At 40.8% G+C, this 27972-nt stretch overlaps 2 protein-coding genes across 3 annotated transcripts in view; both read left to right on the top strand.

The window, feature by feature from the left end:
* MED6 (mediator complex subunit 6) overlaps positions 1 to 27972 on the top strand; it is a 100837-nt gene that overhangs the window by 38797 nt on the left and 34068 nt on the right. Inside the window, exon 7 of one of the 2 annotated variants that reach the window (XM_053889544.1) lies at positions 17900 to 18001. The exons of the other annotated variant lie outside the window; for it this stretch is intronic. Coding sequence (XP_053745519.1) covers positions 17900 to 17965 — 66 coding nt within the window. The 3' untranslated portion in view covers positions 17966 to 18001. Of the gene's footprint in view, positions 1 to 17899; positions 18002 to 27972 lie in introns of those variants that run through there. 2 annotated transcript variants of the gene reach the window in all.
* Positions 18055 to 20443, top strand: ADAM20 (ADAM metallopeptidase domain 20). The gene has a single exon (XM_053889543.1). It carries the CDS (start codon positions 18055 to 18057, stop codon positions 20242 to 20244), a length of 2190 nt encoding a protein of 729 aa, XP_053745518.1. The 3' UTR covers positions 20245 to 20443.

The raw sequence follows: 27972 nt of genomic DNA, 5'->3' as shown, positions 1-27972 counted from the left end.
GATGACAGTAAGATTTTTGTTCTGAGCATCTCAAAGGATAGAACCGTCATTAACTGAGATGAAGAAGACTGACACAAGCAACTTTAAGGGTGAGGTTGGGAGGGGATAAGGAACTTAATTTGAGATGCCAATTAAACATTCAAGTGGTGATGCCAAGTAGTCAGTTGGAAGCATGAATCTGGATTTTAAAGGAGTGTCAGGCTGGAGATACTTACATACGCACACACATGTATATTTTGACTTAGCATATCTGTGGTCTTTAACACCATGAAGTGTGATGAGATCACCGTCAAGATTAGTGTGGAGGGGCGCCTGGGTGGCGCAGTTGGTTAAGCATCCGACTTCAGCCAGGTCACGATCTCGCGGTCCGTGAGTTCGAGCCCCGCGTCAGGCTCTGGGCTGATGGCTCGGAGCCTGGAGCCTGTTTCCGATTCTGTGTCTCCCTCTCTCTCTGCCCCTCCCCCGTTCATGCGCTGTCTCTCTCTGTCCCAAAAAAAAAAAAAAAAAAAAAAAGATTAGTGTGGAAAAGGGGAAAAATGTCCACTAAAACACATTTAGAGTTGGGGGAGATCAGAAGAGCAATGAAGATGAGAAGTAGGGGCGAGTGAAGTGAATCCCTGAAAGCCAAATGGAAACAGCAATTCAAGGAGGAGGGAGTGATCAAGTCTGTCAAATGCTGATGATAATTTCCTGCAGATACTGTTTCCTTTTCATGGAATTTGTACATTCTGCCTCCTAGCTTGCTTATTTTTACTTCATTTTCATGTCTCAAATCAAGTGCCTTTTTTTCCCGGGAAGGCTTTTCTCCCAGACTAGTTTATACATTTTCATAGGCCCTAAACTCTCTTGTGGGGATTCTCAACACAGTTTTACTTAACTATCTGTTTAATGTTTGACTCCTATATTGGACTTTAACTTCCACGAGCAATGTCAGTCTTGTTCACTGGCGTATCCCCAGAATTTCTCACAGTGCGCAACATCAGGAAATACTTGTTGAATGAGGGGCACCTGGCTGGCTCAGTTGGTAGGGCATTGAGGACAATGGGCATGGGGACTACTTTAAACAATTTTTGTTGAATGAAGGGCTGAGCAAATGAATAAATATGTCCATGTGTACTATGACTGGCATATTTCAGGATGTCTCAGAAAATTCCACCCTAAACATCTTGGTGCAGTCCAAACTTTGGAATTTGAGCAGCACCATTTCTCAGCAAGAGGCTGGGTCTTTGCCCTTGACTTTTGCCCACGGGGAACAGCAGAGCGTACAGAGGGCAACATCATTGTCCTTGCCATCGTTACCATGTTACAAGTATTTTACATGCTTTTATATGTATTTTACATTTACAGCATGCTGTCTCCAGTGTCAGCTACAACCTTGTAAGCTATTACTCTCAGTGTTGCAATCAAGGAGGTAAAATTTTGTGGAGATTAAAGTGTGTTCCAGCTATGTGGCAGAACTTTAAAGTCTGTGCACTGTCTTCTTGGCCACGCAGATTTTTAACTCTTACTCTTGGCTTAACGACTAACAGTAAGCCTAGGTTCACACAGAACCTAGAAGCCTAGGTTCTTCACTTTTTGCCTGCTGCGTCCTTGACTAAGTTATCCAATCCTTCTGTGCCTGGTTTTTCCAACCATAAAGCGGGGATAATAGCAATACCCACCTGTCAGGATTGTTTTGAAAGTTAAATGAGTTCATATTATTTTTAGATTAGAACCTGATACTTGGGTAAGCACTTCCATAAGTGCTGGCTATTTTCATTATCACTTCTTCTTCTGAAGTAACTCAGTTGCCTTCTGATCGGCTCCCCTCTGTTCCAGTAACTGTGCTTCCCAAGAATCCTGTGCATACCATCTAGATAGCATTTATCCTACCACTGTAATTTTGTATTTTCATGTCTATTTACCTCAGCTAAGGGCAGGAGAGTCTCCACAACTCTGTACAGTGTACTTGGCACTAACACACACACACACACACACACACACACACACACACACACACACAGGCAGTATGTTTGAAAGGTAATTCATCAGCCCCACTACCCAGAGACATCTAATTGGATGCTAAAGGCAGCTAGGGTCTCCAGGGTTCCTTTATAGCAGCCAGGATAGTAACTATAAGGTTTGGCCTATATATTATTTTTATTTTAGACTACATTTTTCCTTACCAGATTCCTTTGTGAAACTACTTCACTGGAGATTTTTTCAGACTATTAACTGCTTTTACAGAAACCATAAAAACAGCAGATTTTCCTGTGCTTTCCTTTGACTCCCTGACTTTTACCTTTTTGTATCTCTTTATAGTATTTTGGGCTCTTTTCTGGCTATTTTGTGGATTAGCCCCATTCTTTCTTCTGATTTCCTGTACCATTTTGCCTTCAGATACTACAAAGGGAGCCTTACCTTTGAATGTTTTGTCTCAGTGATCATGCCACACACTAGTTCCCTTACATCTGGTTAAAGGGGGTAGCCACAGTGCTAATATGACGAAAGCATTTGGACACTTTTCGAGGGTTTCGTACTGAGTGTCACCCTACCTTAAATGGAAAAAGAACTGAGTAGTTACTAACAAAAGGCAAAAGACATTTAATTTCAGAAGTTAATGCCTGCTAATCCTTCAGTTAAGCATAGAGAACCAAGAAAATTTGCCTTTGATCAGACTTTCTAAATTAATGAACTGCGGGTCATTGGGAACGATTAGACAGTAATCATGCAGTGGCTTCCTTTTCCAAAGACATTTTTCTTTGAACCAGTGAATATTTTGTAATCCTTCTATGTCCTCTTTTAAGTTCTAAGGATATTTTCTTTTTTTTTTAAATTTTTTAACATTTTATTTATTTTTGAGAGACAGAAAGAGACAGAGAACGAGCAGGGGAGGAACAGAGAGAGAGACACACAGAATCTGGAGCAGGCTCCAGGCTCTGACCTGTCAGCATGGAGTCTGATGCGGAGCTCGAACCCACAAACCGTGAGATCATGACCTGAGCTGAAGTCAGTTGCCTAACCGACTGAGCCACCCAGGCACCCCTAAGGATATTTTCTTGAATAGAGACTCCATTAAAAACAGAGTATTCTGATAAAACATAAGCTATAGAAGCAAGGAAAACGAGGCTGAATAGAATTACTGTGTCAAGAATTGTTAATAGTAGGGGAAAGGGTCTGCCTCTTGGAGCTGGGTTGCTATCTGAGCTTCCTCCATTGGCTTGTAAACTCACAGTAGGGAAGTACCGTGGCAGTGTTTTTCATTGTTGTGTACTCCTCTCATGACATTTTTCTAATTTGCAATTACAGTTTAGGATCAAATAATTGACAAAGCTCATACATAACTTGCCTAGACCACAAAAGATGCTATCTTTTATTTGTCCAATATCAACTACGTCCCTCGTAAAGTGGTAGTTGGTTCCTCAACACTTGGCACCATTAACTGATAATCTGAATTATGGCATTGTGTTGTTTGGGATTGGGGATTGTTTCTATATTCTCACACTGTACTCTTCCACATAAAGTACTTGGAGGAGGGCATGTTTATATGTTAAACCCTCATACCACAGTGGCCAAAATGATCTCCTTGCATATTAATTGTTTTATAGCAGCTCAGGGAGACATTCCTTGCTGTTTGGCCAAAACATATTGACATTGTTTATTGCGACTGTTGCACATTTTGTGTTAACAGTGGGCACTGTCACCGCAAGGCATCATCAGGGCACCGCCTTAAACTTCCAGTATACCGCTTGGGAAGGTCACACTCGCTGATATATGATCTACAGAGCTTTCTGGGAGAAGCAGACTTACATTTTACACAGCAAGGTCCAAAAGCACAGACTGCCCAAGGTTTCAGTTTACAAGTAGAGGCCCAGCAAGGATCCTTTCTGCACGGATGTTCTGACCCACAGTTACACTCTTCATCCCCTTCCACTACCTTGTTACCACATTGTTCCAGTAGGATAACATTTCCAAAAATAGGTGTATTTGTCAGACAGATCCTGCCCCGCCCCACCCACCCCCACCCCAGCTGTAGTTCATGAGGTTAAAGTAACTTCCATAACTGCAGTTGCTAAAAGTACAGGTATTTGTATTATGGGCAATCATGATGCAATATTTTTTTTCCTGCATAAACAGAATTCCTCTACGTGAGACATATCAGGATGATGGCCCAGTTGGTGAACAATGACTACTGCAAAATGGAAGAATTTACAAACTGCTGGCCCCAAATGAGGGTACCATATTCCCGAGATGCAAGCCAATCCAAATACATTAGAAAAATCCCAGCCCACACACAGATGCCCAGAATCATGTGGCAAACGGGGCTAAAGACGAATGCTTTTCCAGTCACTGAAAGCTGTCAAGAAGTTGACTTGTTCAACATTGATAAAATTTGTCTGGTTCCAAATCTCAACCCCAATTTAAAAAATGTGAAGGCCTACACGTAGACAGATGGAATCTACTAAATTGGTCACATTTAATATATTTCTGTTGTCTTTGAGACATTCCTGTTTGAGTAATTGAAACTACAGTTGAACACCACTATAACCAACTCCACAAAGGGCCAGTGGGTCCACCAGCAGTGGGAATTTGGGGCAAGTTTTGAATTTTCTGCCCTGAGCTCCAACTTCTGATGTTAATCATCTTTTATTAAGCTGCATTTCATGGGTGGGAATTGAGTCTCATAACAATTAGTGTTCCAGTGTGGTAAAGTGCCTTGAGGTCATTTATCTGTCGGATCCCTCGAATGGTCCATAAACAGGTACTGAGGACAATCAGGGATCTCTGGGGGCCCCCTCCACATAACCATGATGGTAGCAGTCATCTTAGACGAAGGACTGATCTGCATGGAGGGCGTGCAGCTCTGTGTGCATGAACACTGGCAAGTTCTGGAAACCCAGGGCTTCTTAGGCTGTAGACAAAGGAGAAGGGTGTGGTCCTCCAAGCACTGGCTGTAGGCAATCCTGAGGGAGATAGGTGGAAGGCTCTGCCAGTGCTCCAGGCTCTGGGGTCCTTCCTGGGAATTACCATTTGGGTGGGGCCGCATGCCAGTTGTGTTTCCTCTAGAAAGACTAAGAGAATGTTGTTGCTTTTTTCCTAAACTCCTGGGGTAAATATTAAATAGGGTGTGTATACGTGTGTGTGTGTGTGTGTGTGTGTGTGTGTGTGTGTGTGTGTGTGTGAGAGAGAGAGAGAGAGAGACAGACAGACAGACAGACAGACAGAGAGAGAGAGTAAATTCTCCACCCAGGCGCCACTAGTTTTGCAGTTTATATATAGACCTATAATTCATTTTGAGTTAACTCTGTAAAGAGTGTAAGGTATGTGTCTAGATTCACTGTTTTGCATGGGAATATCCAGTTGCTCCAGCACCATTTTTTTTTAATGTTTCCTTATTTTTGACAGAGTGTGAATGGGGGAGGGACAGAGAGAGACACACACACACAGAATCTGAGGGAGACACAGAATCTGAAGCAGGCTCCAGGCTCCGAGCTGTCAGCACAGAGCCCAACATGGGGCTCGAACTCCTGAACTGTGAGATCAGGAACCAAAGTTGGATGCTTAACTGACTGAGCCACCCAGGCATCCCACTCTAGCACCATTTCTTAAAAAGACTGTCTTTTCTATATCATATTGCCTTTGTTCCTTTGTCAAAGACCAGCTGACTATACAGTGGACCCTTGAACAACAGAGATTTGAACTGCATAGGTCCACTTCTATATGGATTTTTAAAAAATAAATGCAATACAGTACTATAAATTTCTTTTCCTTTTTATTTTCTGAAAACATTTTCTTTTCTCTAGCTTACTTTATTCTAAGAATACAGTACATATTATATATAACATACAAAATGTGTGTGAATCCACTGTTTATGTTATCAGTAAGGCTTCTGGTCAACACTAGTCTATTAGTAAAGTTTTGGGGGAGTCAAAAGTTACATGTGGATTTTCAACTGGTTGGTGCCTCTAACTCCCATATTGTTCGAGGGTCAACTGTATTTGTATGGCCCTTTTTCTGGACATTGTATTCTGCCTCTTTGATCTACTTCTCTATTATTTTACCAATACCACACTGTCTTGATTACTGTGGTTTTATAGAATTCTTGAAGTCACATAGTGTCAGTTTTCCAATTTTATTCTTCTCCTTCAGTATTGTGTTGGCTATTCTGGGCCTTTCTGTCTATGTAAACTGTAGAATCACTTTGTTGATATCCACAAAAAATTTGCTAAGATTTTATTGGGATTACATTGAATCTATAGATCATTTGAAAAGAATTCACATCCTGACAATATTGAGTCTTCCTATCTATGAACATGGAATATCTCTATATTTATTTGGTTCTTTGATTTCATCAATTTTGTACTTTTCCTCATATAGGTCTTATATATATTTATTTGATTTATACCTAAATATTTTATCTTGGAGGGGGGCTAATGTAAATTGTATTATGTTAAATCTCTACAAATTTGGGATTTCCAGATAGTTTCTGTTATTAATTCTAGTTAAATTCTATTGTTGTCTGAGAGTATTTATTGTATCATTTATATTCTTTTAAATTTGTTAAGATGTATTTTATGGCCTGAGATGCAGTTTATCTTGGTGAATGTTCCATGTGAGTTTGAGAAGAATGTGTATTCTGTTGGTGTTGTTTGAAGTATTTTATAAATGTCAATTATATCCAGTAGATTGATGGTGGTATTAAGTTCAAGTATGTCCTTACTGATTTTCTACCTGCTGGATCTGGCCGTTACTGATAGAGGGGTATTGAAGTCTCCAACTGTAATAGTGAATTCATCTATTTCTCCTTGCATTTGAATCAGCTTTGCTTTTTATATTTTAATGCTCTGTTGTTAGATACATACACACTAAGGATTGTTATGTCTTCTTAGAGAATTGACCCCTTAATCACGTGATGTCTCTCTTTATCCTTGATAATTTTCTTTGCCGTGAAGTCTTCCCTGTCTGAAATTAATTTATCTACTCCAGCTTTTTTTTTATTTGTGTTAGCATGGTATGTTCTTTGTCCCTTTATTTTAAAATTGTATGTCTTTATGCTTAAAGTGGGTTTCTTGTACTCAACATATAGGTGGGTTGTTTTTAATCCACTTTAAAACTCTCTGTCTTTTAATTGGTGTGTTTAGGCCACTGACCTTTAAAGTGATTTAAAAAAAAATTTTAATATTTTTGAGAGAGAGAAAGAGAGAGAAAGAGTGCAAGAGGGGGAGGGGCAGAGAGATGGAGACACAAAATCCAAAGGAGGTTCCAGGCTCTGAGCTGTCAGCACAGAGTCCGACATGGGGCTCGAACCCACAAACCCAGTGAGATCATGACCTGAGCCAAAGTCGGATCCTTAACCAACTGAGCCACTCAGGTGCCCCAACATACTGCTTTTTTCTACTGGCAAACCTTTGGGAATGTTCTGTCATGGATTCTGAATGTTTTTTCCTTTCTTATTCTTCTGATAGTCCCATCATACCCATGTTAGATCATTTATAGTGGTTCAACAGTTCTTGGATATTCTGTTCTATTTTCTTTTCTTTTTCCTTTCAGTTTAAACACTTTTATTGATATATTCTTGAATTGACTGATTCTTTCCTCAGCCATGTTCAATGTACTGATGACCTCATCAAGGCATTCTTTCTATTATAGAGTTTTCAATTTCTAGCATTTCTTTTAGATTCTTTTATTAGAATTTTCATCTATCTCTTTACATGACTGTTTTTCCATATTGTGTGCTTTTTACATTAGAGTTCTCAGCATGTTGATCATAGTTGCTTTAAATTTCTGGTATGATATTTCCAACATCTCTGCCATATCTGATCTGGGTCTGATGCTTGCTGTGTCTCTTCAAAATTTTTTTATCTTTAATAAACCTTGTGATATTTTTTGTTATAATCAAGGTATGATGTACTTGGTAAAAGGATATGTATGTATTGGTATGTAGGCCTTTAGTGATGTGGTGGCAAGGTATAGGGGGAGGGGCAATTCTAAATCTTCAGATTAGGTCTGAATCTTTAAGTAGCCCTGTACACCTATACGGTGACCCTCACAACTATTCTCAGTTCCTCCACCCCTCCTAGGTGGAATAGGATGACTAGAGGAGGTTAGAGTCTTATATTTTCCTTCCCCCCGGTCCAGTTAGATGCTGATAACCTCAGTAGATTAAACTGGGAAATAGTTGTTCTTTAAGCCTTATTAAAAAGAATAGAATGCTCTGGATGTATTTCAGTTATGGCTACTTTCATCTCTTCCTGCCAGAACAAGGAGGGGATTTTTCTTTGACGTCAGCATGAGAACCTGGTAGGTTCATGGAGGTAAAACTCCCAGAAGTGTGAGGGGCCCTCTAAACTGGCCTTCCCTATAATTTTTAAGTCTCAGACTTGTCCACACCTAGCCTTCAGTAATTCATCAATTACGGTTTAAGTTTTCCTATCCATTCCAGTTTCCCACAGATATTTCTGCTTGTGGCTTTCTGCTCTGGAAAGTTATGGGTTTCCATATTCACTGTTGGTCTCTTCAGTTTTGGAGACAGCGGTTTTTCCATGACTTCAGTTCTCTTATGGACCTCAAAGAAGTTAGTAATTTTTAGTGTGTTCAGCTTTTTACTTGTTTGCTATGATGGAGTCATGACTTCCAGTCTCTGTACGTGCTGCACCAGAAACTCAGCGTTTCCCTAGGTATACTTTCCTTGCTCTTTCTGCTGCTTGGAGTTCTCTGAGATTCCTGGTGTGGTGTGGTTTCTATCATTAACTATGGAAAAATTCTCAGCCATTATTACTGCAAATATTTTTTTCTGCTTCTTTTTCTCTTCTCTGATTTTTATTCCCTTTATGTATATATTACACCTGTTCTAATTGTACCACAGTTCTTGGATAGTCTCCCCCCACACACCCCCAGTTTTTTTTCTTTCCATTTCAGTTTAGGAAGTTTCTGTTGACATATCTTCAAGCTCTCACTGATTCTTTCTTTGGCCATGTTCCAGTCTACTCATGAGCCCATCAAAAGCCTTCTTCATATCTGTGATCATGTTTTTGATATCTTGTCATTTCCTTTCGATTGTTTCCTAGAGTTTCCATTTTCTGCTTATATTACTCATTCTTGTATATTATCAACTTTTTCTGTTATACCCCTTAGCATATTAATCATGGTTATTTAAGTTCCCATTCAGGTAATTCCAAAAACTTGCCATATCAGTCTGACTCTAATGCTTGCTTTGTTTTTTCAGACTGTTGTTTTTTTTTTCCCTGCCTTTTAACATGCTTTGTAATTTTTTGTTGAAAGCCAGACATGATATATTGGGCAATAGACAATGAGATAGATAGGCCTTTAGTGTTTATTTGACCAGAAGTTAGGCTGTGTTTATTCTTTCCTGTAGCTGCAGGTGTGAGAAGTTTCGATTTCTTCTAGTGTCCTTGTTTTTGTCTACCATATTGTCTTAGGATTTCCTGAGAAACTCCTTAAAACAGAGTCTATGTTTTATAGTTCTTTCAGGTGTAATCCACTTGTACAGAAGCCCTTTTGGTGTGGTAAAAGGAGTGGGAGAATGGGAAGCATTCTGTGTTCTTAGATTAGGTCTCAGTCTTGTAGTGGTCCTGTGCCCCTGGACTATGAACTTGGGCATTTAAGCTCTCCTATCTCCCCATCCCCAAACTTAGGTGACATAAGAAGGCTAAAGGGGGATGAAGTTGGGTAATTTCACTTCCCTCAAGTTGAATAAGGCTCTGGTGAAGTTGTTCCCCTTGCTGGGTAGGCCTTTGTTTTGAGGACACTCTGGGTGTATTTCAAAGTGGTTACTGTTACCTTCACCATATGTCCCCAGATTGCTTTTCTCCTCTTCTTGGTCAAACATTTGGTTATTTTTCCCCCCTGATTTTTATTATGAGTATCTGGTAGGTTTTTTGGAGATCAGACTTATGGCAGTATAGAGGCTCCCCTTAGAGTGAGACCTCAAGAGTTTTTAATAATGATGTTAGTCAACACTCCAGGAATTCACTGAAGTCACCATTTACGCGTCATTGGCTCCAACCACTTCTGCTTTAGAGAAGCTCATCCCTATTCTCTGCTTTATCCAGTTTGTTTGTCCTGTGGTCTCATTGGTCTGATGGACCTAAGAAAGGTCATTGATTTTTCAGTTTTTTCATGTTTTTTCTTTTTGTGAGGGTGGGAGTGATGATTTGCAAGCTTTTTACATGCCAGAGCAGAAACCAAAAGTGCATCTGTTGTACAATTTGTATTCTTTTAGAATTGCTTTATGCCCTACATACATTTGAAAATGATGTGTATCCTGCAGTTTTTGAGTATAGTGTTCTGTATGTATTGATTGGGACACTTTAATGTCATTTAATTCTTATTTTCTTGCTTGTTCTAAGTAAAGGTCTCCAAATATGATACTGGGTTTTTTATTTCTTCTTTTTGACCTCTCAACTCTTGCTTCACATATTTTGAAGCTCTGCTATTAGGTGCATACAAAATACCATGGAATGTTTCTTCCTATATTAAATATTGTTCCTCTTTACCTTGATTGATACCTCTTTATCTTTGTCAATATTTCCCTTATCATCTTTTTTTTAAAGTTTATTTATTTATTTTGAGAGAGAGCGAGCGAGCATGAGTCGGGGAGGGGCAGAGAAAGAGGGAAAGAGAATCCCAAGCAGGCTCTACACTATCAGTATAGAGCCCGACACAGGGCTTGAACTCATGAACCATGAGATCATGACCTAAGCCAAAATCAAGAATCAGAGGCTTAACTGACTGACCATGGTGCCCCTTGTCAGTTTTTTTAAATTAAAACAATCTTTTTAATTCCAGTATAATTAATGAATAGTGTTGTATTAATTTGAGGTGTACAATATAGTGATCCAACAATTCTATTCACCTTGTCATCTTCTAATATGTTTTCATCAGATTTATTTTTGTTAATGTTTGCTCTCTTTTTTATATCTTGGTGTTCATATGATTTATCTTTTGCTTTCAACCCTTCATAACTATTATTAGCTACATAATTATTACCTACATAATAGATTTAGTTGTGTTGGGTTGTGAGTAAACAAATCGGAACTGAAAGAGCAGGTGTAATTATAATCACCCCTGCCTTGTTTAAGAAAATTAGTAGTAACTCTTCAACCCACTTGCACATGCAAAACAGGTGAGTTAAATATGGGTGTGATTGGTTATCATTATCCCTGTATCTTCAAAGCCTTTGATCATGGCACAAATGTCTGTAATTCCTAAACATTCAGTCATTGCTCTTAGGTTACTACTGTTGAAGCAATTGCTGAAACGTAATTAGTAAAGTTTGATTAGGATATGTCTCTGTTTTATCACTATTCAGTCATTTGTATTACCTCAAAAAACACTTTGAGAACCCACTATACCAGAGATTTTGTGAAAGGGTATATTGTTTTTAATTTATATTTTTCATATAGATTCAAACTCTAATTAATGTAGAACTGTTTAATTTTTCTATTACTTTTGTTTGGTTTTTCAAGGAATTTTCCCCAGGAAGTTTCCCAAATTTTCCCATGAAAATTTGCTTAAATTTTCAAACTTATTGACAAATTTATTCCTGTGTTTAAATTTCCATTATTTTTATAAGCAGCTTAAATGTTTAATTAATCAATTTTGTAAATGGGACCAGTCAAAGGCCCCTTAAAATTATTGCTAAATGTAGTCTGATTTATACATAAAAAAGAAGAAATCAGAGCTAGAAACTGAACTGAAATGCCTACATAACTAGGCTTTTTGATTTGCAATTTTAAAAAAATTCTTAAAACCAAAATGAAACCCTCTGTATAATACTTTTGGTCACACACACAAAATCCCCCTTGATAATTTCAACCAACACCTATCACCCACAACCTCTGTCTCCATTGTCCTAATATTCAGCCTACTGATTGGCCAAGTACCAAAGCTAACTTAACAACGTTGATTTCAAAGGGTGACTGCAGGCTGTACGGTAATTATACAGAGGAGGGAAGATTAAATACAGGCATTTCTTGAGATATTGCTGGTCCAGTTCCAGACCACTGCATCATTATTATTATTATTATTATTATTATTATTATTATTATTATTTTATACATAATAGAAACTACTATAGGAACACTTACTGGCAATTTGTATTTTCTCAATTTAGTTCTTGATCAGTACTGCTAAGTGTTTGTCAGTTCCTTATAAGGAACCAGTGTTTGACTTTATTTTCTTTTTAGTATATTTTTGTTTTATTGTTTTGTACTCCCATCTTTATTTTTATTTATTTTTTATTTTATTTTATTTTATTTTATTTTATTTTATTTTATTTTATTTTATTTTATTTTATTTTATTATTTTAGAGAGAGAGAGAGCATGAGCAGGGGAGAGGGGCAAGGGAAGAGAGAGAGAGCATCTCAACCAGGCTCCACACTCAGCATGGAGCACACGTGGGGCTTGATCCCATAATGCTGGGATCATGACTCCAGCAGAAACCAAGAGTCGGATACTCAACTGATTGAGCCGCCTAGGCCCCCCTCCCATGTTTATTTTAAAATTTTATCTATTAAAGTTTAATTAGCTCTCATCTTTCTAGCTTTGTGACATTATATCTTACATAAAATATTTTCAATCTTTCTCCTTTTTAAATTTGTTTTTTTTTTTTTTTTTTAGCGTTTATTTATTTTTGAGACAGAGAGAGACAGAGCATGAACGGGGGAGGGTCAGAGAGAGGGAGACACAGAATCTGAAACAGGCTCCGGGCTCTGAGCTGTCAGCACAGGGGCCGATGCGGGGCTCGAACTCACAGACTGCGAGATCGTGACCTGAGCCGAAGTCGGCGCTCAACCAACTGAGCCACCCAGGCGCCCCCAATCTTTCTCCTTTTTTAAAAAAATACTTATCTATTTTTGAGAGAAAGAGAGTGAGAGCATGGAGGAGGGACAGAGAGAAGAAGAGAGAGAGAATCTCAAGCAGGCTCTACACTGTCAGCGCAGAGCTCGATGTGGGACTCCAACTCACAAACTGTGAGACCATGACCTGAACCGGAATCAGGAGTCAGAGGCTTAAGCAACTGAGCCACCCAGGCACCCCTACTATCCTTTTCTAATATATACCTTGAAATACAGAAATTTCCATATAAGCATTGCTTTAACTGTATTCTACAAATATAATATGTTGTATTTTCATTCAGTCCAAAATATTTTTAATTACATATTTTGATCATACTTGGACCATGGCTTATTTAGAAGGCTTTTCTTTAATTTTGAAAGAAATGGCTATTTTCTAGCTCTTTTTCCTATCCAGTTTTTAAAAATTCTGTAGTTAAGGAACATATATTATGCGATTTTTATTTTTACCATTGTTGAGACTTCCTTTATGACCATGGATATCATCTATTTTGCTAAATATCTCATGTGCAATTGAACCTAATACCTGTTCTGCAGTTGTTGGCTGTAGTGTTTTACATGTGTCAGGTTAATTTGATTAGCCTTGCTTAAATCTTCTATTTCCTTATCCTTTTTTTGTGGGTGATTTTTCTCTCAGTTGCTGAGAGAAGTATGTTAATATTTATAAGTAGATTTTGTATTTTTCTATTTCTTTTTGATTTCTCAATGTTTTCTTTATATATTTTGAAGGTATTTATTAAATAGATACAAATTCGTGTTGAATTTTATCATACTAAATATATCTTTATCTAACTACTTTAGCTTTTCTGTTATTAATATAATGCCCCCCCCCTTTTGCCAATATAAATTAGTAAAATATTATCATTATTTTGGTGTAGAAGTTCCTTCCTCTCAATTCAGATGTTGAATTTGTTCCTCTGGAATGTGTTGAATTAGATTCTGATTTGCATCTAGAGCCAATAAAGGATGGTAAGAGTATGTCTTCAGGAGACTAGGTATCTCCTTGCAGAGTAACTTCCACAGAAGGGACAGGGTCTCAAGCTATAGGTGTCTAGGCTCTTCAGACTGGCTTTTCTCCCAGTAACTGAGACTCAGGGACACTTGGGAGGATCAAGATACTCAGAATCAGTTAAGTCCATCTGGAGTTCTTCTTTGCAAGCGTCAAGGTTTTTTGCCTTCTCAGTGTTCTAACTTTCCCATCAGAGTCTTGGCAAATCTACACATTCAACTTATGTTGTGGCTCTGTAACTTCACAATTAAAGTTTGATTTTTTTTTTTTTTTTTTTTTTTTTTTTGGTAAAACTGACTCTATGGCCAAAACCAATGAGAGATTCTTTTAGGTCTGTCATTATCAGCTCTTTGAGCTGAGAGTTTAGAGCCTTGAGCCTCACTGTGCAAATTCTCCAAAACAGTCTTTGAGGTACTTCCAGCCATCATCACACTTGGTCCCCACACATTTGCTTCAGCCATCATCACACTTGGTGCCTACACATTTGCTTCAGTAGTACACTTCATCACAGTAAACATTGGCTGGTAATTCAGTTCATTGTGATGTCATTGCATGCTCATTCCCCATTGGACAGGAGTTCAGCAGTGTGTAAAGTCATGGACATGCCCATACCAATCCCAGAGTCCAATGGTGTCTGTCTCTCTTGGCACCACTCTTGGTACCAAGTCCTGTAGCTGTCAAGATCTAGTCCAGGAAAGAAAAGCCTACCAAGAGTAATTAATCTAAAGGAATTCTTGAAAAGTTTCTAAAGGACTGGAAAGATGAAAAGGAAGTGCTGAGGTACACAGAGGTATTAGTTGCTAGAAAAAGCTCTATGCCTAAGATTGGGGGGGGGGGGTAGGGAAGGGCAGAGGATGGGGTTATCATAAATGGATAGTTTCATAATGGGCCTCATAGATCTGGACTGTAGAAGATAGGGCTTTGCTCTGGTCATGTTGGTAACTTAGGAAATCAGAAAAGGGGTTCTGTAGAGCTAATAGCTGTTCTTCCCATAAGGTGATGCTGAGCTGGTACTGGGGGACTTGGTGAGCTGATACTTAGCGACTTGGAAGAAGGTCTTCCAGAATTGTGACTCAGATCTCAGAGAGAGAAGTGCTATACACATGGGGCTTATATCAGGGTGCTTTGTAGTATGCCTGGAACATCTGAGGAAGGGACACTGGCTAGCTAGTGTGGGTCACCTGGGGTACTGGAGGATGGTCCTGTACATCTGGTGCTCAGACTTCTGAGAAGGGCACACTGTTCATCTAGCACTCATACCTTTGTTAGGGCTTAATGGAGCTGGTTCTGGGAATGTGGTAACCAACTCTCCCCACCAGAGCAAGGCATCATGGCTGGGAATTTACAGAACGTAACAGCAGGCAGGCAGATAGGTAATGACAAGTTCCTTGTCTTCTTTTCTTGCGTTTGATTCTCTCTCTTGAATCCGTGTTGATAAAAACTTCAGGAAGCCAAATAACAACGGAGAAATATAATGTGCAGATCCCATCTCCAGCTTGATAGACAAAGTATAAATTTTAGTTTTGGAGTTCAGGAAATAATTGATAATTATATAACAAGTGTCAATAGAATGCTGCTATAGCTTCTGTGGTGGTAGGTAACAGCAGGGGGTGCTGATCAGTGTGAGGCTCTCTGATATTTAGTATTGTGTCAATTGGTTGTGGCTCACTAAATTGACTTCATGACCCTGTATGGCTTGTGACCTAAGCTTGAGAAACACTGAAATGAGTCTGTGACTGGGCATGAGAGGAGACTTGGGAAGATAAGGGTTTGGGGCAATTTGAAATAGCTGCTGGAAATAGAAGAGCTAAGTATTGATTAAGAGGAAAACCTTAACACTGCTTGAAGTGCTGGTAACCGTAGAAAGGAGGGCTTTGGAGTGACATCGGTTCACATAGTTTGTGGTAACACAGTGTTCCTTCAAGGCTCATCTTTGGAGCAATGCAATGTTGACAGTCTGATGTGTCTCAAAGATTCTCAGCAATGAACTTCTCTATTATTGCCGCATCATATTTCTGACAAAGCTTAATATAGGTTATTCTCCTTTTTATAATGCTTTGTCTTTTTTTTTTTGAGAGAGAGAGAGCACACGTATGTGTGTGAGCATGCACTCATGTGCACATGTGCACAAGCAGGGGAGGGGCAGAGATGTGGGACTGGATCCACAAACTGTGAGATCATGACCTGAGCAGGAATCAAGAGTCAGATGCTTAACCGACTGAGCTACCCAGGCGTCCATATAATGCTTTATCTTTAATATCCCTCTTCCAACTCACACATTCTCATCCTTTTTTAAATATAATTTATTCTTTTTAATTTTAAGTTTTAGTTGTTAACATACAATACAATATTGGCTTCAGGAGTAGAATTCAGTGATTCATCACTTACATACAACACCCAGTGCTCATCCCAACAAGGGCCCTCCTCAGTACCCATCACCCATCTAGCCCATCCCCTACCCACCTCCCTCCAGCAACCCTCAGGTTGTTCTCTATCATTAAGAGTCTCTTGTGGTTTGTTTCCCTCTCTTCTATTCCCCCACCCCTTCCTGTTACGTTCATCTGTTTGGTATCTTAAATTCTACATAGGATATTTGTCTCTCTCTGATTGACATTCTCATCTTAATATTCCCAGATCTATAGCATATACCAAGTATATTATGAAGAGAGAAATGGAGAGGAAATCTAGTAATTAGGATTTCACCTCTACCAGAGATCTTTTCCCTGAAAGGATTCATTTAGTATTCTTGGCTTCCAGTAGCCATCCATCAGTTCTGAAAAAGCATCCAAATGTGGACAGGAGTTCTTGACATTATAATGCTAAGGATATTTTTCATACTCTATACTGCTGACCCCATTTGTGTACTTATTTGGAATATTCATGTCACCAGTATATATGTTCCAGTGTGTCTCCAAATTTAATTTTTGCTTTCAAATATTCAATAAATTATTGATACTTTTAATAAAAGTTAGTGAATGAACAAATTTAACTTTTGCCTGAACCAAAATTTATGTTTTCAACAGGAATGACATAAGTCCACCTGAACTGTGTGTGGCCTTTTGAACGTTTTAATGAACTGACTCTAGGTTTAAGCTTCTCAATCCATCTTTCTCTAGAGAATTCAGCTAAATCACTGGCCATGAAAAAATATAGAATAGAATCTATATTTATACATCTAAGATGAGTCTCTTATGATTGAAAGCATGATGCAGCTGAGCTGGGTAGAGAGAAGGCTGCTGCCTGCATGCTGTGATTGGAGGCAGTTGGGCTGTTTGCCTTGTCTCAAAATAGCAACGCATTCCCTGCTTCCCTATCAGTGTGGCTGCCGTTCGTTGGATGTCCAGAGTTTTTCTACAGATAAGAATGCATTTTAAAATAAAAATCTGTCTTGATTGGAAGGGGTCTCCCAAAATTAATGAGTCCCTTAAGTGACACTTACTTTGACTGCTAACCTCGGATACAATGGGAGATCAGATGTCCTGCACAAGTAAAGGGGAGATAGAATAAACTGTGTGGAAAAAAGAGACAGAAAAATTGGTGGGTTTTGGATGGGTTGTCCACATGCCTCCTGAAGATAGTAGGGTACTGGTAGATTTTTGGTTGGAGGAGCAATCGGGAAGTCAGATGTCTGTCTTTTAATAGGGAACATTTCATTGCCGGTTTACATGTTTAGAAAACAGTATGTAATCAATTTTTATCTATCCACCATCCAGTTTCAACCATTATTTATGACTAACCTCCTTCATTTCTTCCTCTAGAAACCTGTCCTCTACCACCCCCTGCCTGCCTACACACACACACACACACACACACACACACACACACACACACGTATATGTATATGTGTGCATATGTATATACTCATATATATGCATATGTATATGTGCATATGTATAACAGTCTCGGGCATTTTATTAATTCTAGCCTCATTCCAATTGAAGAATCACTTTTACCTCACTTTCTTCTCTCTCTATCCCACCCTTCCTACCCCACCAACCCCATCCTAGTTCTTCTTTTTTATTTCCACTTTTAGCACTGCAACTCTGATGGTCCACCTCTTCTAGAACACAGATCCATAAAGGTCAACCCTGCACCCTAAGCAGCTCAGAGGCAGGAGCCAGACCAGCAGTACCTCATACCCTGCCCTCTTCTGCCCTGGACAGGTGGCTTCATAATGACAACTCCATAATGGCAGTGGGTGAGGCCTTGGTGCACATCAGGATCACTCTTCTGCTACTCTGGGTTGGGATGTCTCTGTTCATTTCTGGCCACTCTCAAGACAGGCCCTCCCAGCACTTCTCCTCCCCAGAATTGGTGGTCCCCTTGAAGGTGACTGGCAGGGACAGAGGTATAAAGGCTCCAGGCTGGCTCTCCTACAGCTTGCAGTTTGGGGGCCAGAGACACATTGTCCACATGAAGGTCAAGAAGCTCTTGATTTCTAAACACTTCCTGGTGTTCACCTACACAGACCAGCAAGCCCTCCACCAGGATCAGCCTTTTGTTCCTGACGACTGCTACTATCATGGTTATGTGGAAGGAGTCCCTGAATCCCTGGTTGCCCTCAGTACCTGTTCTGGAGGTTTTCGAGGAATGCTGCAGATAAATGACCTTGCTTATGAAATTGAGCCAGTTAGGTTTTCTGCCACATTTGAACACCTGGTATATAAGATGGATAGTGATGATACACAATTCCCACCTATGAGATGTGGGCTAACAGAAGAGGAAATAGCACGACATTTGCAGTTGAGAGCCTCATATAATTCCACTCTGATACAAAGTTCTTATACCGGCTGGTGGACCCACTTGCGGTTTCTTGAGCTGGGTGTAGTCATGGACCATAATCGATTCCTGTACTACGAAAGTAACGTGTCAGTAGTACAGCGTGAAGTATTTGATGTTATCAATATACTAGATATCTTATATTACTCTTTGGAGGTTGATGTAGTTTTGACTGGGATTGAAATCTGGAGTGAAAGAAACCTAGTTGTCGCTGATCAGATAGATCAGCTTGTGGAGGATTTTGCCCTTTGGAAGTCTGTCAATCTTGATGCCCGACTGCACCATGATACTGCCCATCTTTTCATAAAAAAACGTTTTGGCACAAAGCTTGGAGTTGCCTACGTTGGAGGGATATGCCAACGCCCTTTTAATAGTGGAGTTGATGTTTTTGAAGGAGACAGTCTGTTTTATTTTGCACTTACTGTGTCCCATGAACTTGGTCATAATTTGGGTATGTCTCATGATACTGAACAATGTGTGTGTGGGCTTCAGTGGTGCCTAATGTATCCTTCCCGGAAGGTGACAACTAAGTTCAGCAATTGCAGTTATGCCCGGTACTGGGACAATACTCTCTCTAGAGGATCATGTATTAGGTCATCTCCACATTCGGCGAATATCTCTATGGGACAGTTTTGTGGGAACTTAGTGATTGAAGAAGGAGAGGAGTGTGACTGTGGCACCATACACCAGTGTTTAAATGACCCCTGTTGTCTGTTGAACTGTACTCTGAAGCCTGGAGCTGCTTGTACTTTTGGAATTTGTTGCAAAGACTGCAAGTTCATGCCATCAGGGACTGTGTGCAGACAGCAGATGAGTGAATGTGACCTCCCCGAATGGTGTAATGGGACATCTCATCGGTGCCCAGAAGATGTATATGTGCAGGACGGGGTTCCCTGTGGTGATGGTGCCTACTGCTATGAAGGGAGATGTCCCAACCATGACAAGCAGTGCAGGGAGATTTTTGGCAAAGATGCAAGGAGTGCATCTCAGAGATGCTACAGAGAAATCAACACCCAAGGAAATCGATTTGGTCACTGTGATATCGCAGACCTAATATACGTAAGATGTGAGGCCCCTGATATTCTCTGTGGGAGAGTACAGTGTGAGAATGTGGAAGTAATTCCTAGTCTGATACAGCATTCGACAGTGCATCAACTTCACCTCAAAAACATCACTTGCTGGGGCACTGATTATCATGTAGGGATGTCCATACCTGATATTGGCCAAGTGAAAGATGGCACAGTGTGTGGTCAAAAAAAGATATGCATCCACAAGAAGTGTGTCAACATGACCTATCCACCGCGAAGCTGTCAGGCTGATGAGACCTGCCACATGAACGGAGTCTGCAATAATAAGCAGCATTGCCACTGCAACTATGGATGGGCACCTCCCAAGTGCCAGCATGTGGGCCATGGAGGCAGTATTGACAGCGGGCCACCTCCTCAGAACCAGGTGGCATCAGAAGGAGAGAAATGGCTGGACTACCTGATATTATTGTGGTTCATTCCTTTAACTCTTTTCGTTTTACTTTTCCTAATTATACTTGGTAAGAAAGTTTTGAATGAAGAGGAGGAGCGGGAGGAGGAAGAGGAAGGCTAAAAACTCCTGTCGCATTAAACAAATATCTAGCACTTCTTTTAATAGTACAGAAACATTAGAGCATGTCTGACTGTTTAAAGAAAAATTTAACGATCCCTCATATCAGGATCATAAGCATTAATATCACACCAGAGGATTTCTAGCATGTACTTTCTAACTCTTCATGTTTTAAGCAATATTAAAACTTCATTTTTTTTTCCCTCGGAAGTTGTCTGTTTTTATTTCCTGGGCAAAGGCACAGCAAGGAGATATTTTTAAGCTGGTGTCTATCAGCTCTAATCCTCCTCCCACCTTTGTACTCCAGATGTAATGTCAGGGATATGCCTCTACAGATCCCACTTCTGTTCCACCTGTTTTCTTGTGGGTAACTGTACCAACAGAGGGCAGTAGAAGTAGCCTAGAGTGCTGGATGAGGGGGGAAAGGAGTTAGGTTTCTGTGTGCCGAAAGTAACTCTATCATTTTGGCTGGGGCCATTCATTCTAGTAGCCAAGTTTGGTTTTGGACTCCAGTTTTGTTGGCTCTTTAGAACCACCTTCATTCTTGGTCACTGACACCCTCAGAGGTCTGACTTGCAGCTCTGAGCTTAGCACGGTGGTCCTCCTCTGATTTCTGACCAGCAACTGGTCCCTTGCCCTGCTCTGCAAGGGACCTCCTTGAATCACCAGCATATTGATAAACCACTTTCCTTTGTTCTTTCCTTTGTTCCCCTCACCCTAGGGCTATCAAGTGCTTTCAGTAGTTATTTCACTGTGATAGTCTGAATTCTCCAGAAGCAAAGTTAGAGCTTAGATTGTGAGATTTTGATAGGGACCAACTACTGTGAAAAGGGGAGGAAGTCAGTTGTGCAGAGAGAAATGGTACTGCACTGAAGCCATGGCCAGCCCAGCAGCGAGCTCTGGAATAAATACTGCGTGACAGATTTGGCCCAAAATGGCCAGGTCTTCATACCCTCTCTTGCTCATTCACTGGATGTGGGGTGACCTGGGAAGGCAACTGAGGCTATCCTAAATAGCTGACATCTGGAGACTCTCTGCTGATTATAATCTCCGCAGCTGTTCAGCAAGACTTTCCTTGAAGGAGAATCAAAGTGGCTTATTTGGGGCTCCTGGGTGGTTCAGTCAGTTAAGCATCCAACTTTGGCTCAGGTTATGATCTCACGGTTGGTGGGTTCGAGCCCCACATCAGGCTCTGTGCTGACAGCTCAGAGCCTGCAGCCTGCTTCAGATTCTGTGTCTCCCTCTTTCTCTGCCCCTCCCCCAATCACGCTCTGTCTCTCTCAAAAATAGACATTTTTTTTAAAAAAGTGGCTTATTTGGATATTTCACAGTCCAGTTTTTGCATTGCCCTGAATCACTTTTCCATCTATGTTCTGGGAACAGCTCATCCAGGATGCGAATAGGCATCTCTGCCTGTGGGAAACGTTATAAGAGGGAAATTAGTGAGATGAAGCACAGTCCCTACTACCGTGTTTGGTATTGGGGCTGAAATTGACACTTATTGTCTCTCTCCTCCACTATCCATTCTAGTTTCCCTCACCTTTAGATAATATTCTGCTGGCTTTGGGTGATAACCCAGTGTCTACACCCAGGTTCTTGTATGCAAAGCACCAGAGTGTCTAGTCACCATTCTCACGCAGGGATTGCTGAGGTCTCTCCATTTAAAGTCACAGTGGGGCTAGAGAATACCAAGGAGCACCAAAAGAGATCACCTGGGTTCCATACATATTCCCTGCATCTCCATGATTTAACAACAGTCCTACCTCTTCTCAATGATTGGGCTCAATTACACCTTCCAAGACTGTGACACCTCTTCTTGCTATTAGAGAAGGGACACAAGGAGCCCCAAAATCCCAAGTGGCAGCTTTAGCTTATAATTCCACTGGGACTCTAGCTTTGTCCCCTCGTGAAAATGTGACCCCTTTGGGGATCAGAACCTCTAACATTACAGAATTGAATGGGACAGGAAGTACAGACCACCCCAGTGAGTCATAGGAAATGGTGATATGTGGTGCCACTCTGGCTTCCAGTTCTTGGTTCCCAGACCCAAGAAAAGATCTCTGGTTCAGTGCATACAATCCATCCTAGAATGGAATCTGTATTAGGGTTCTGTTCAGAGAAACAGAACCAATAGGATATGGGATTTACATATTTACCCCATCCCCAGAAGAGTATATAAAGCCCTTGAGTGATTTTTACTCTTCTTGATATCCTGTAAGTTAAATACTATGATGTGAAATTAACAATACCTAGATACTGTGAAATAAGTTCAGTATTTCATGCCACATGATAAGGGAATAGGAAAGAGGAAAATGGAAAGAAGAAAACAGGAAATATGAATACAACTGTACTCATAGCAAAAGAAGTAGTCATGGCTCTTGCAGTCCTGTCTCTATAATTGTTCACCTGATTGCAGCTGGTATTTGTAACCATCTTCTTCCACCTCCCATTCTATTGCCTTTGCCTTCAGCAAGTACTTCATCTGATCATAGTTATTTATCTGGTGGTGTGACCCAAAACCCTCATTCCTAAATGGTCTGAACCATTAATAGTTCTGCCTGGATTGGGTTGTAGTTTTCCACTGACCTTAGTCACAGGGCATTGTAGTACTGAAAGACATGTTAGGGGATCTCCTGTATTCCAGACACTCTTACTTGCCATTTTACTCTGACTTACTGTGAAGTAGTAGTCCAATTTCCCTTTGGTTAACAGGATTAATCACCCCAGCCATCACCATAACTCCCTTCATTGCCTGTGGATTCAGAGGCATGAGGAGCCCAAATTGGTCAGGTGGCAGTCTTGGTTTACAGTCAATGGAATCGTTTGTCTCCTGGGAGAAGTACTGTTCCCTCTGGGACTAAGCCCTCTGAGCCAGCAAAACATGAAGTTGTGGGAACAGGAAGCAAAACTTTTGCTGGTAGGTTATTAAGGTTAATAGTGAGTTCTGCCCCTCCCATTTCCACCTCTTGATTCCTGGACCCATGAATCTGGGCTATGAGAGAAATAACATCATATGTTGGACACTAATTCAGGGCATATACAGCCTTCTGGAGAGCCTGGCCTCAGCCCTACAAGGTATTGCCATCTAGCTGGTGCTGTGACTTAGTCTTGAAAAGGTTATTCCACCATTCTATTAAGACAGCTTCTTCAAGGGACACCTGGGTGGCTCAGTTGGTTAAGTGTCCGACTTCGGCTCAGATCATGATCTTGTGGTTCGTGAGTTCAAGCTCTGGTTGGGTTCTGTGCTGACAGCTCAGAGCCTGGAGACTGGTTTGGTTTCTGTGTCTCCCTCGCTCTCTGCCCCTCACCGCCCCCCCCCCCCGCTCTCTCTCTCAAAAATAAACAAGCAAACAAACAAAAAAGACAGCTTCTTCAAGATGGTGGGGAACATGGTAATACCAGTGAATTCCATGACCATGGGCCCCTTGCTGCACTTCTTTTGCTATGAAGTGAGTTCCTTGATCAGAAGAAATGCTGTGTAGAATACAGTGATGGTGAATAAAGCTTTCTGTAAGTCCATGGAAGCATTGTGTTCAGGGAAGGAAAATCTGTATGCATAGTGTCCACTCCAGTAAGGATAAAATGTTGCCCCTTCCTTGATGGAAACAGTTCAATGTGATGGACCACCTTCTGACATGCAGGTAGCTGGCTGATTACCTCAGAGAAAGGTGCCATACTCAGGGCTCGATGTTGGTCTTACCACTGCAGATTGGGCAATTAATTGTTGCTGTAGCCTGGTCATGCATAGTGAGTGGAAGTCTTTGTTGCTGAGCCCAAGTGTAACTGCCACACTGCAACCATAACTACTTTAATGAAGTTCATGAAACCATTGGGTCATGATGGGTGACTGGGGAAAGAGGCTGACTGGTATCCACAGAATGGGTCATTCTATTTGTTAAAATCATCTGCTGAGGTAACCCTTTGGTGAGCATTCACATGGGACACAAATATGTTTGTGTTTTTTTGGCCATTCAGAGAGTCCGATCCACATGCCTCTTTCCTAAATTTCTTTGTCACTTATTTTCAAATCATGTTCCTTCTAAGTCCCTGACCATGTGGCCACAGACCACACATTGTTATGTAATCCCACATCTTCCCATTTCTCCTAAACAAAGTGAAAAACTGCCCAAACTGCCCACTGGTGCACTGCCCAGAGTTCTGCCCACGGGGGGATTTCCCTTCACCGCTGCCTTCAGGGATGTCTCAGAGAGGGGCAGCAGTGCTGTAGCTGTCCACAGTCAGATGTGCATACCATGCAGAACCATCTGTAAGCCAGGCCTGAGTCTTCTCTTCTCCTGTCAACTGATCACAGGGAACTCCCCATGAGGCTGTATATGCAGGCTGGGAGAGAGAAGGCAGTGGAGCAGGAGTGGGGACTTTGGACACTTGGGCTACTTCTTCATGTAACTTACTTCAGGGTCTGCTCAGGCCTGATCTTGTATATATCACTTCTGTTTGATAGAGTGTTGGTGTACAGGTTCACTTTGTGGGTTGATGGTCAGAGAACAACCAGGTCGTGACAGTTACCTCAGGTCACGTGGTAACATGGTGCCCATGAGCAAGCATTTGGTCTCTATTAAGACCTAGTAATAGGCCAAGAGCTATTTCTCAAAAGGAAAGTTATTTCTCAAAAGGAAAGCTATTTCTCATCTGAAGGTGATGGCAGAGCCTTGCCCCCAAATCTTAAAAGCCTGCATTGTAATTCATCTCTAGGGACCTGCCAAAGGCTCCAAACAGCATCTCTCTCTCTGCCACTGACAATTTGAACACGAGCAGATCTGTTGGATCATAAGACCCAAGTGGAAGAGCAGCTCGTACAGCAACCTGGACCTGTAGCAGAGCCTCCTTTTCTTCTGGGCCCTGCTCAAAACTAGCAGCTTCTCAGGTCACTTGGTAAATGGATTGGAGTAACACTCGAGTGAGGAATATGTTGCCTCCAAAATCCAAAGAGGTATTGTGCCTCTTTCTTAGTTGTAGGAGAGCCAGGTACAACTTATTCTTCATCTTAGAAGGGATATCTCAACATGTCCTAAGTAACAGGACCCCTACACATTCTGAGGTAGAAGTGAATTTTAGATTTACTTCCCACCTTGAAGTGCAAGTGTCATACCAATAAGCCTAGAGTAGTTGCTGCTTCTTCTCACTCACTAGGTCCAGTCAGCATAATGTCCTCAGTGTAACGGACTAGTGTGATATCTTGCGGGAGGGAAAGACAAAATCCTTGCGAACTAAATGATGACATAAGGATGGAGGGTTGCTATAACCCTAAAGAGGTATATGTATATATATATATCACTGGCCTTACCAGCTGAAAGCAAACTGCTTCTGGTGGGCCTTATGGACAAGTATGGAAGAAAAATGCATTTGCTAGATCAATAGCTGCATACCAGGTACCAAAGGATGTGTTAATTTTCTCAAGCAATGAGACTGCATCTGGTACAGCAGCTGTGATTGGAGTCACCATGTGATTAAGCTTATAATAAAATAATACACTGTCATTCTCTAAGATTTATCTGTTTTCTGTGCAGCCCAAATAGGAGAGTTGAGTGGGAATGTGATGGAGATCACCACCCCTGCACCTTTCAAATGGTGGCACTTATCTTTGCAATCCTTCTAGGGATGTGTATTGCTTTTTGTTTATTTTCCTAGGTAGGGACAGTAGTAAATGGCTTCCACTTGGCCTTTTCCACCATACTAGCCCATACTCTACAGGTCAAGGAACTATTGTGAGGATTTTGCCACCTGTCAAGTATATTTATTCTAATTACATATTCTGCAACTGGGGAAATAACCATAGGATGCATTCAGGGAGCCACTGAACCTACTGTGAGACAAACCTGAGCCAAATTCCCATTGATCACCTGGCCTCTATAAGCTCTCCTACTCTGACTGGCTCTGGAGAGCCACAGTGACATTATGGGTCTTCTGGAATCAGTGTCACTTCAGAGCCAACGTCCAGTAGTCTCTGAAAGGTATGGTTATTTCCTTTTCCCCAATGTACAACCCTGTTAAAAGGCTATAGGTCCCTCTGGGAAAGACTGGGAGAAAGATTAACCATATAAATTTTCACTGGTGTATCAGGGTTCTTCCTAAAGGGTACTTGGCTTCCCATGTATTCAAAAGGTTCTTGGTCTGTAAACTGGCTCAACTCAGAATTGATTGAAGGACTGCAATTCACTGCTTTTATGATTGGAGTTAGACTTTCTGTTGACTTAGAACTTCTATGCTTATATAGATCAAGTAAGAATTTCTATTTCACTTATAGGAACATCATGATTAACTAGCCAACACCATGGGTGTGCATGAGTCAGATTACTTTGACTCTTATGTTCATTATGGTAACCATGCCTACGTTATCTTTGGTGGTCAAGTGCTGCCATTTGACCCCCTATTTCCCTGGGACCCATATATTCCTAATACTTCTAGGTTTACAATTGAGTGGCTATGGTTCCCACTCTAAAGTCTAACCTACATAGAAGAGCCATCATAGAGATCTTCAAGGATGCTGGTTCCCCTCACAAATTTCTCAAAGTATTAGTGAAAGATATGTCCTCTGGACCCTCAGTGTGGGTGAGTAGGTCTTAAATGACAAGTCCACTCTAACATTCCAGTGTCCCTAAGCCTCCAAATCCCTTCCTCTATGTTAAGCCAAGGCAGGTCAGGCATTTACAATTGGTTCATGATTGGCCTTCTTTTGGTCCATGTTTCAGCCAATTAACCAACAAACTGTTAGAGCCCTTTCTAACTCCCCAGGCCTCAGCGTTAAATGCAAAACCTCTGCTTAGTGAGCCCATATCAATAAATTCGGCCTGACCCAACTTTATGTTTCTTCCACCATTATCCCACACCCTCAGTATCCATCCGTGCTCCCTGGATGTCTGTTGGTATAAATTAGAAAACTTAAATTGTTCTTTTTGAGTGTAGTGCACCTCGTGGGTCATGTTTTATGCCTCATCATTAGGAGTCCTCTGGGATTTGACTCTAGTTATAGGTCTAGAAGCAAAGAAAGGTGGTGGGGGTGGGTCCCAAGGAGAATCAGCATTAGCACTGTCTTATATGGTGGTTATCTCAGGGGAGATCATTACCATTTCCTCAGGTAATGCCAGGTTAACCCCTCAGATGTATATGGAAAAGCTGTTCCCACTGTCGGTGGGGAGACCAATTCAATTCTACCAGGGCTGTTAATGAATCTTTGGGTTGTTTCCAGTATTTTGGCTGTTTTATGAGTAAAGTTGCAGTGGACGTTTATATGTAAGTCTTGTTCATACACAAGTGGAACACGTGCTTAATTTCTGCTGGGTAAACCAACATCTAAGAGGAGGATTATTGGGCATGCAATGACTATATTTACCAAGAAGCCACCAAAAATGTGTTGTAAAGTGGTTGTAACAATGTACACTGCCAGTAATAATGGATGAGAACTCCAGCTGGCTCTATCCCCCAGACTCCTGGTACCATTGGACTTAATCTTTACTCATTTTAGTGAGTCTGTACTGGTATGCCACTGTGGTTTAACTTGCATTTCTCTGATGACTAATGATGTTGAACATTTTTTCATGCATTTATTAACCATTTTTACGTCTTCTTTTGGAAGTATTTTTATGTGTGTGTAATTATTTTCTCCCATTTTCTTACCAGTGTTCTTGGAAAAGCAGAGAATTTTAATTTTGATTAAATCCATTTACCAATTATTTTAAGGTTAGTCCTTTTTATACATTTTATAAAAAGTCA

The sequence above is a fragment of the Panthera pardus genome, unplaced genomic scaffold (genome assembly GCF_024362965.1).
Source record: "Panthera pardus isolate Hobbes unplaced genomic scaffold, ASM2436296v1 HiC_scaffold_24, whole genome shotgun sequence".
Lineage (NCBI taxonomy): Eukaryota > Metazoa > Chordata > Mammalia > Carnivora > Felidae > Panthera > Panthera pardus.
This window is presented reverse-complemented; position numbering and strand designations above follow the sequence as displayed.

Coding starts and splice junctions, on each gene's coding strand:
- ADAM20 (XM_053889543.1), top strand. CDS start 18,055: ATGGCAGTGGGTGAGGCCTTGGTGCACATCAGGATCACTCTTCTGCTA.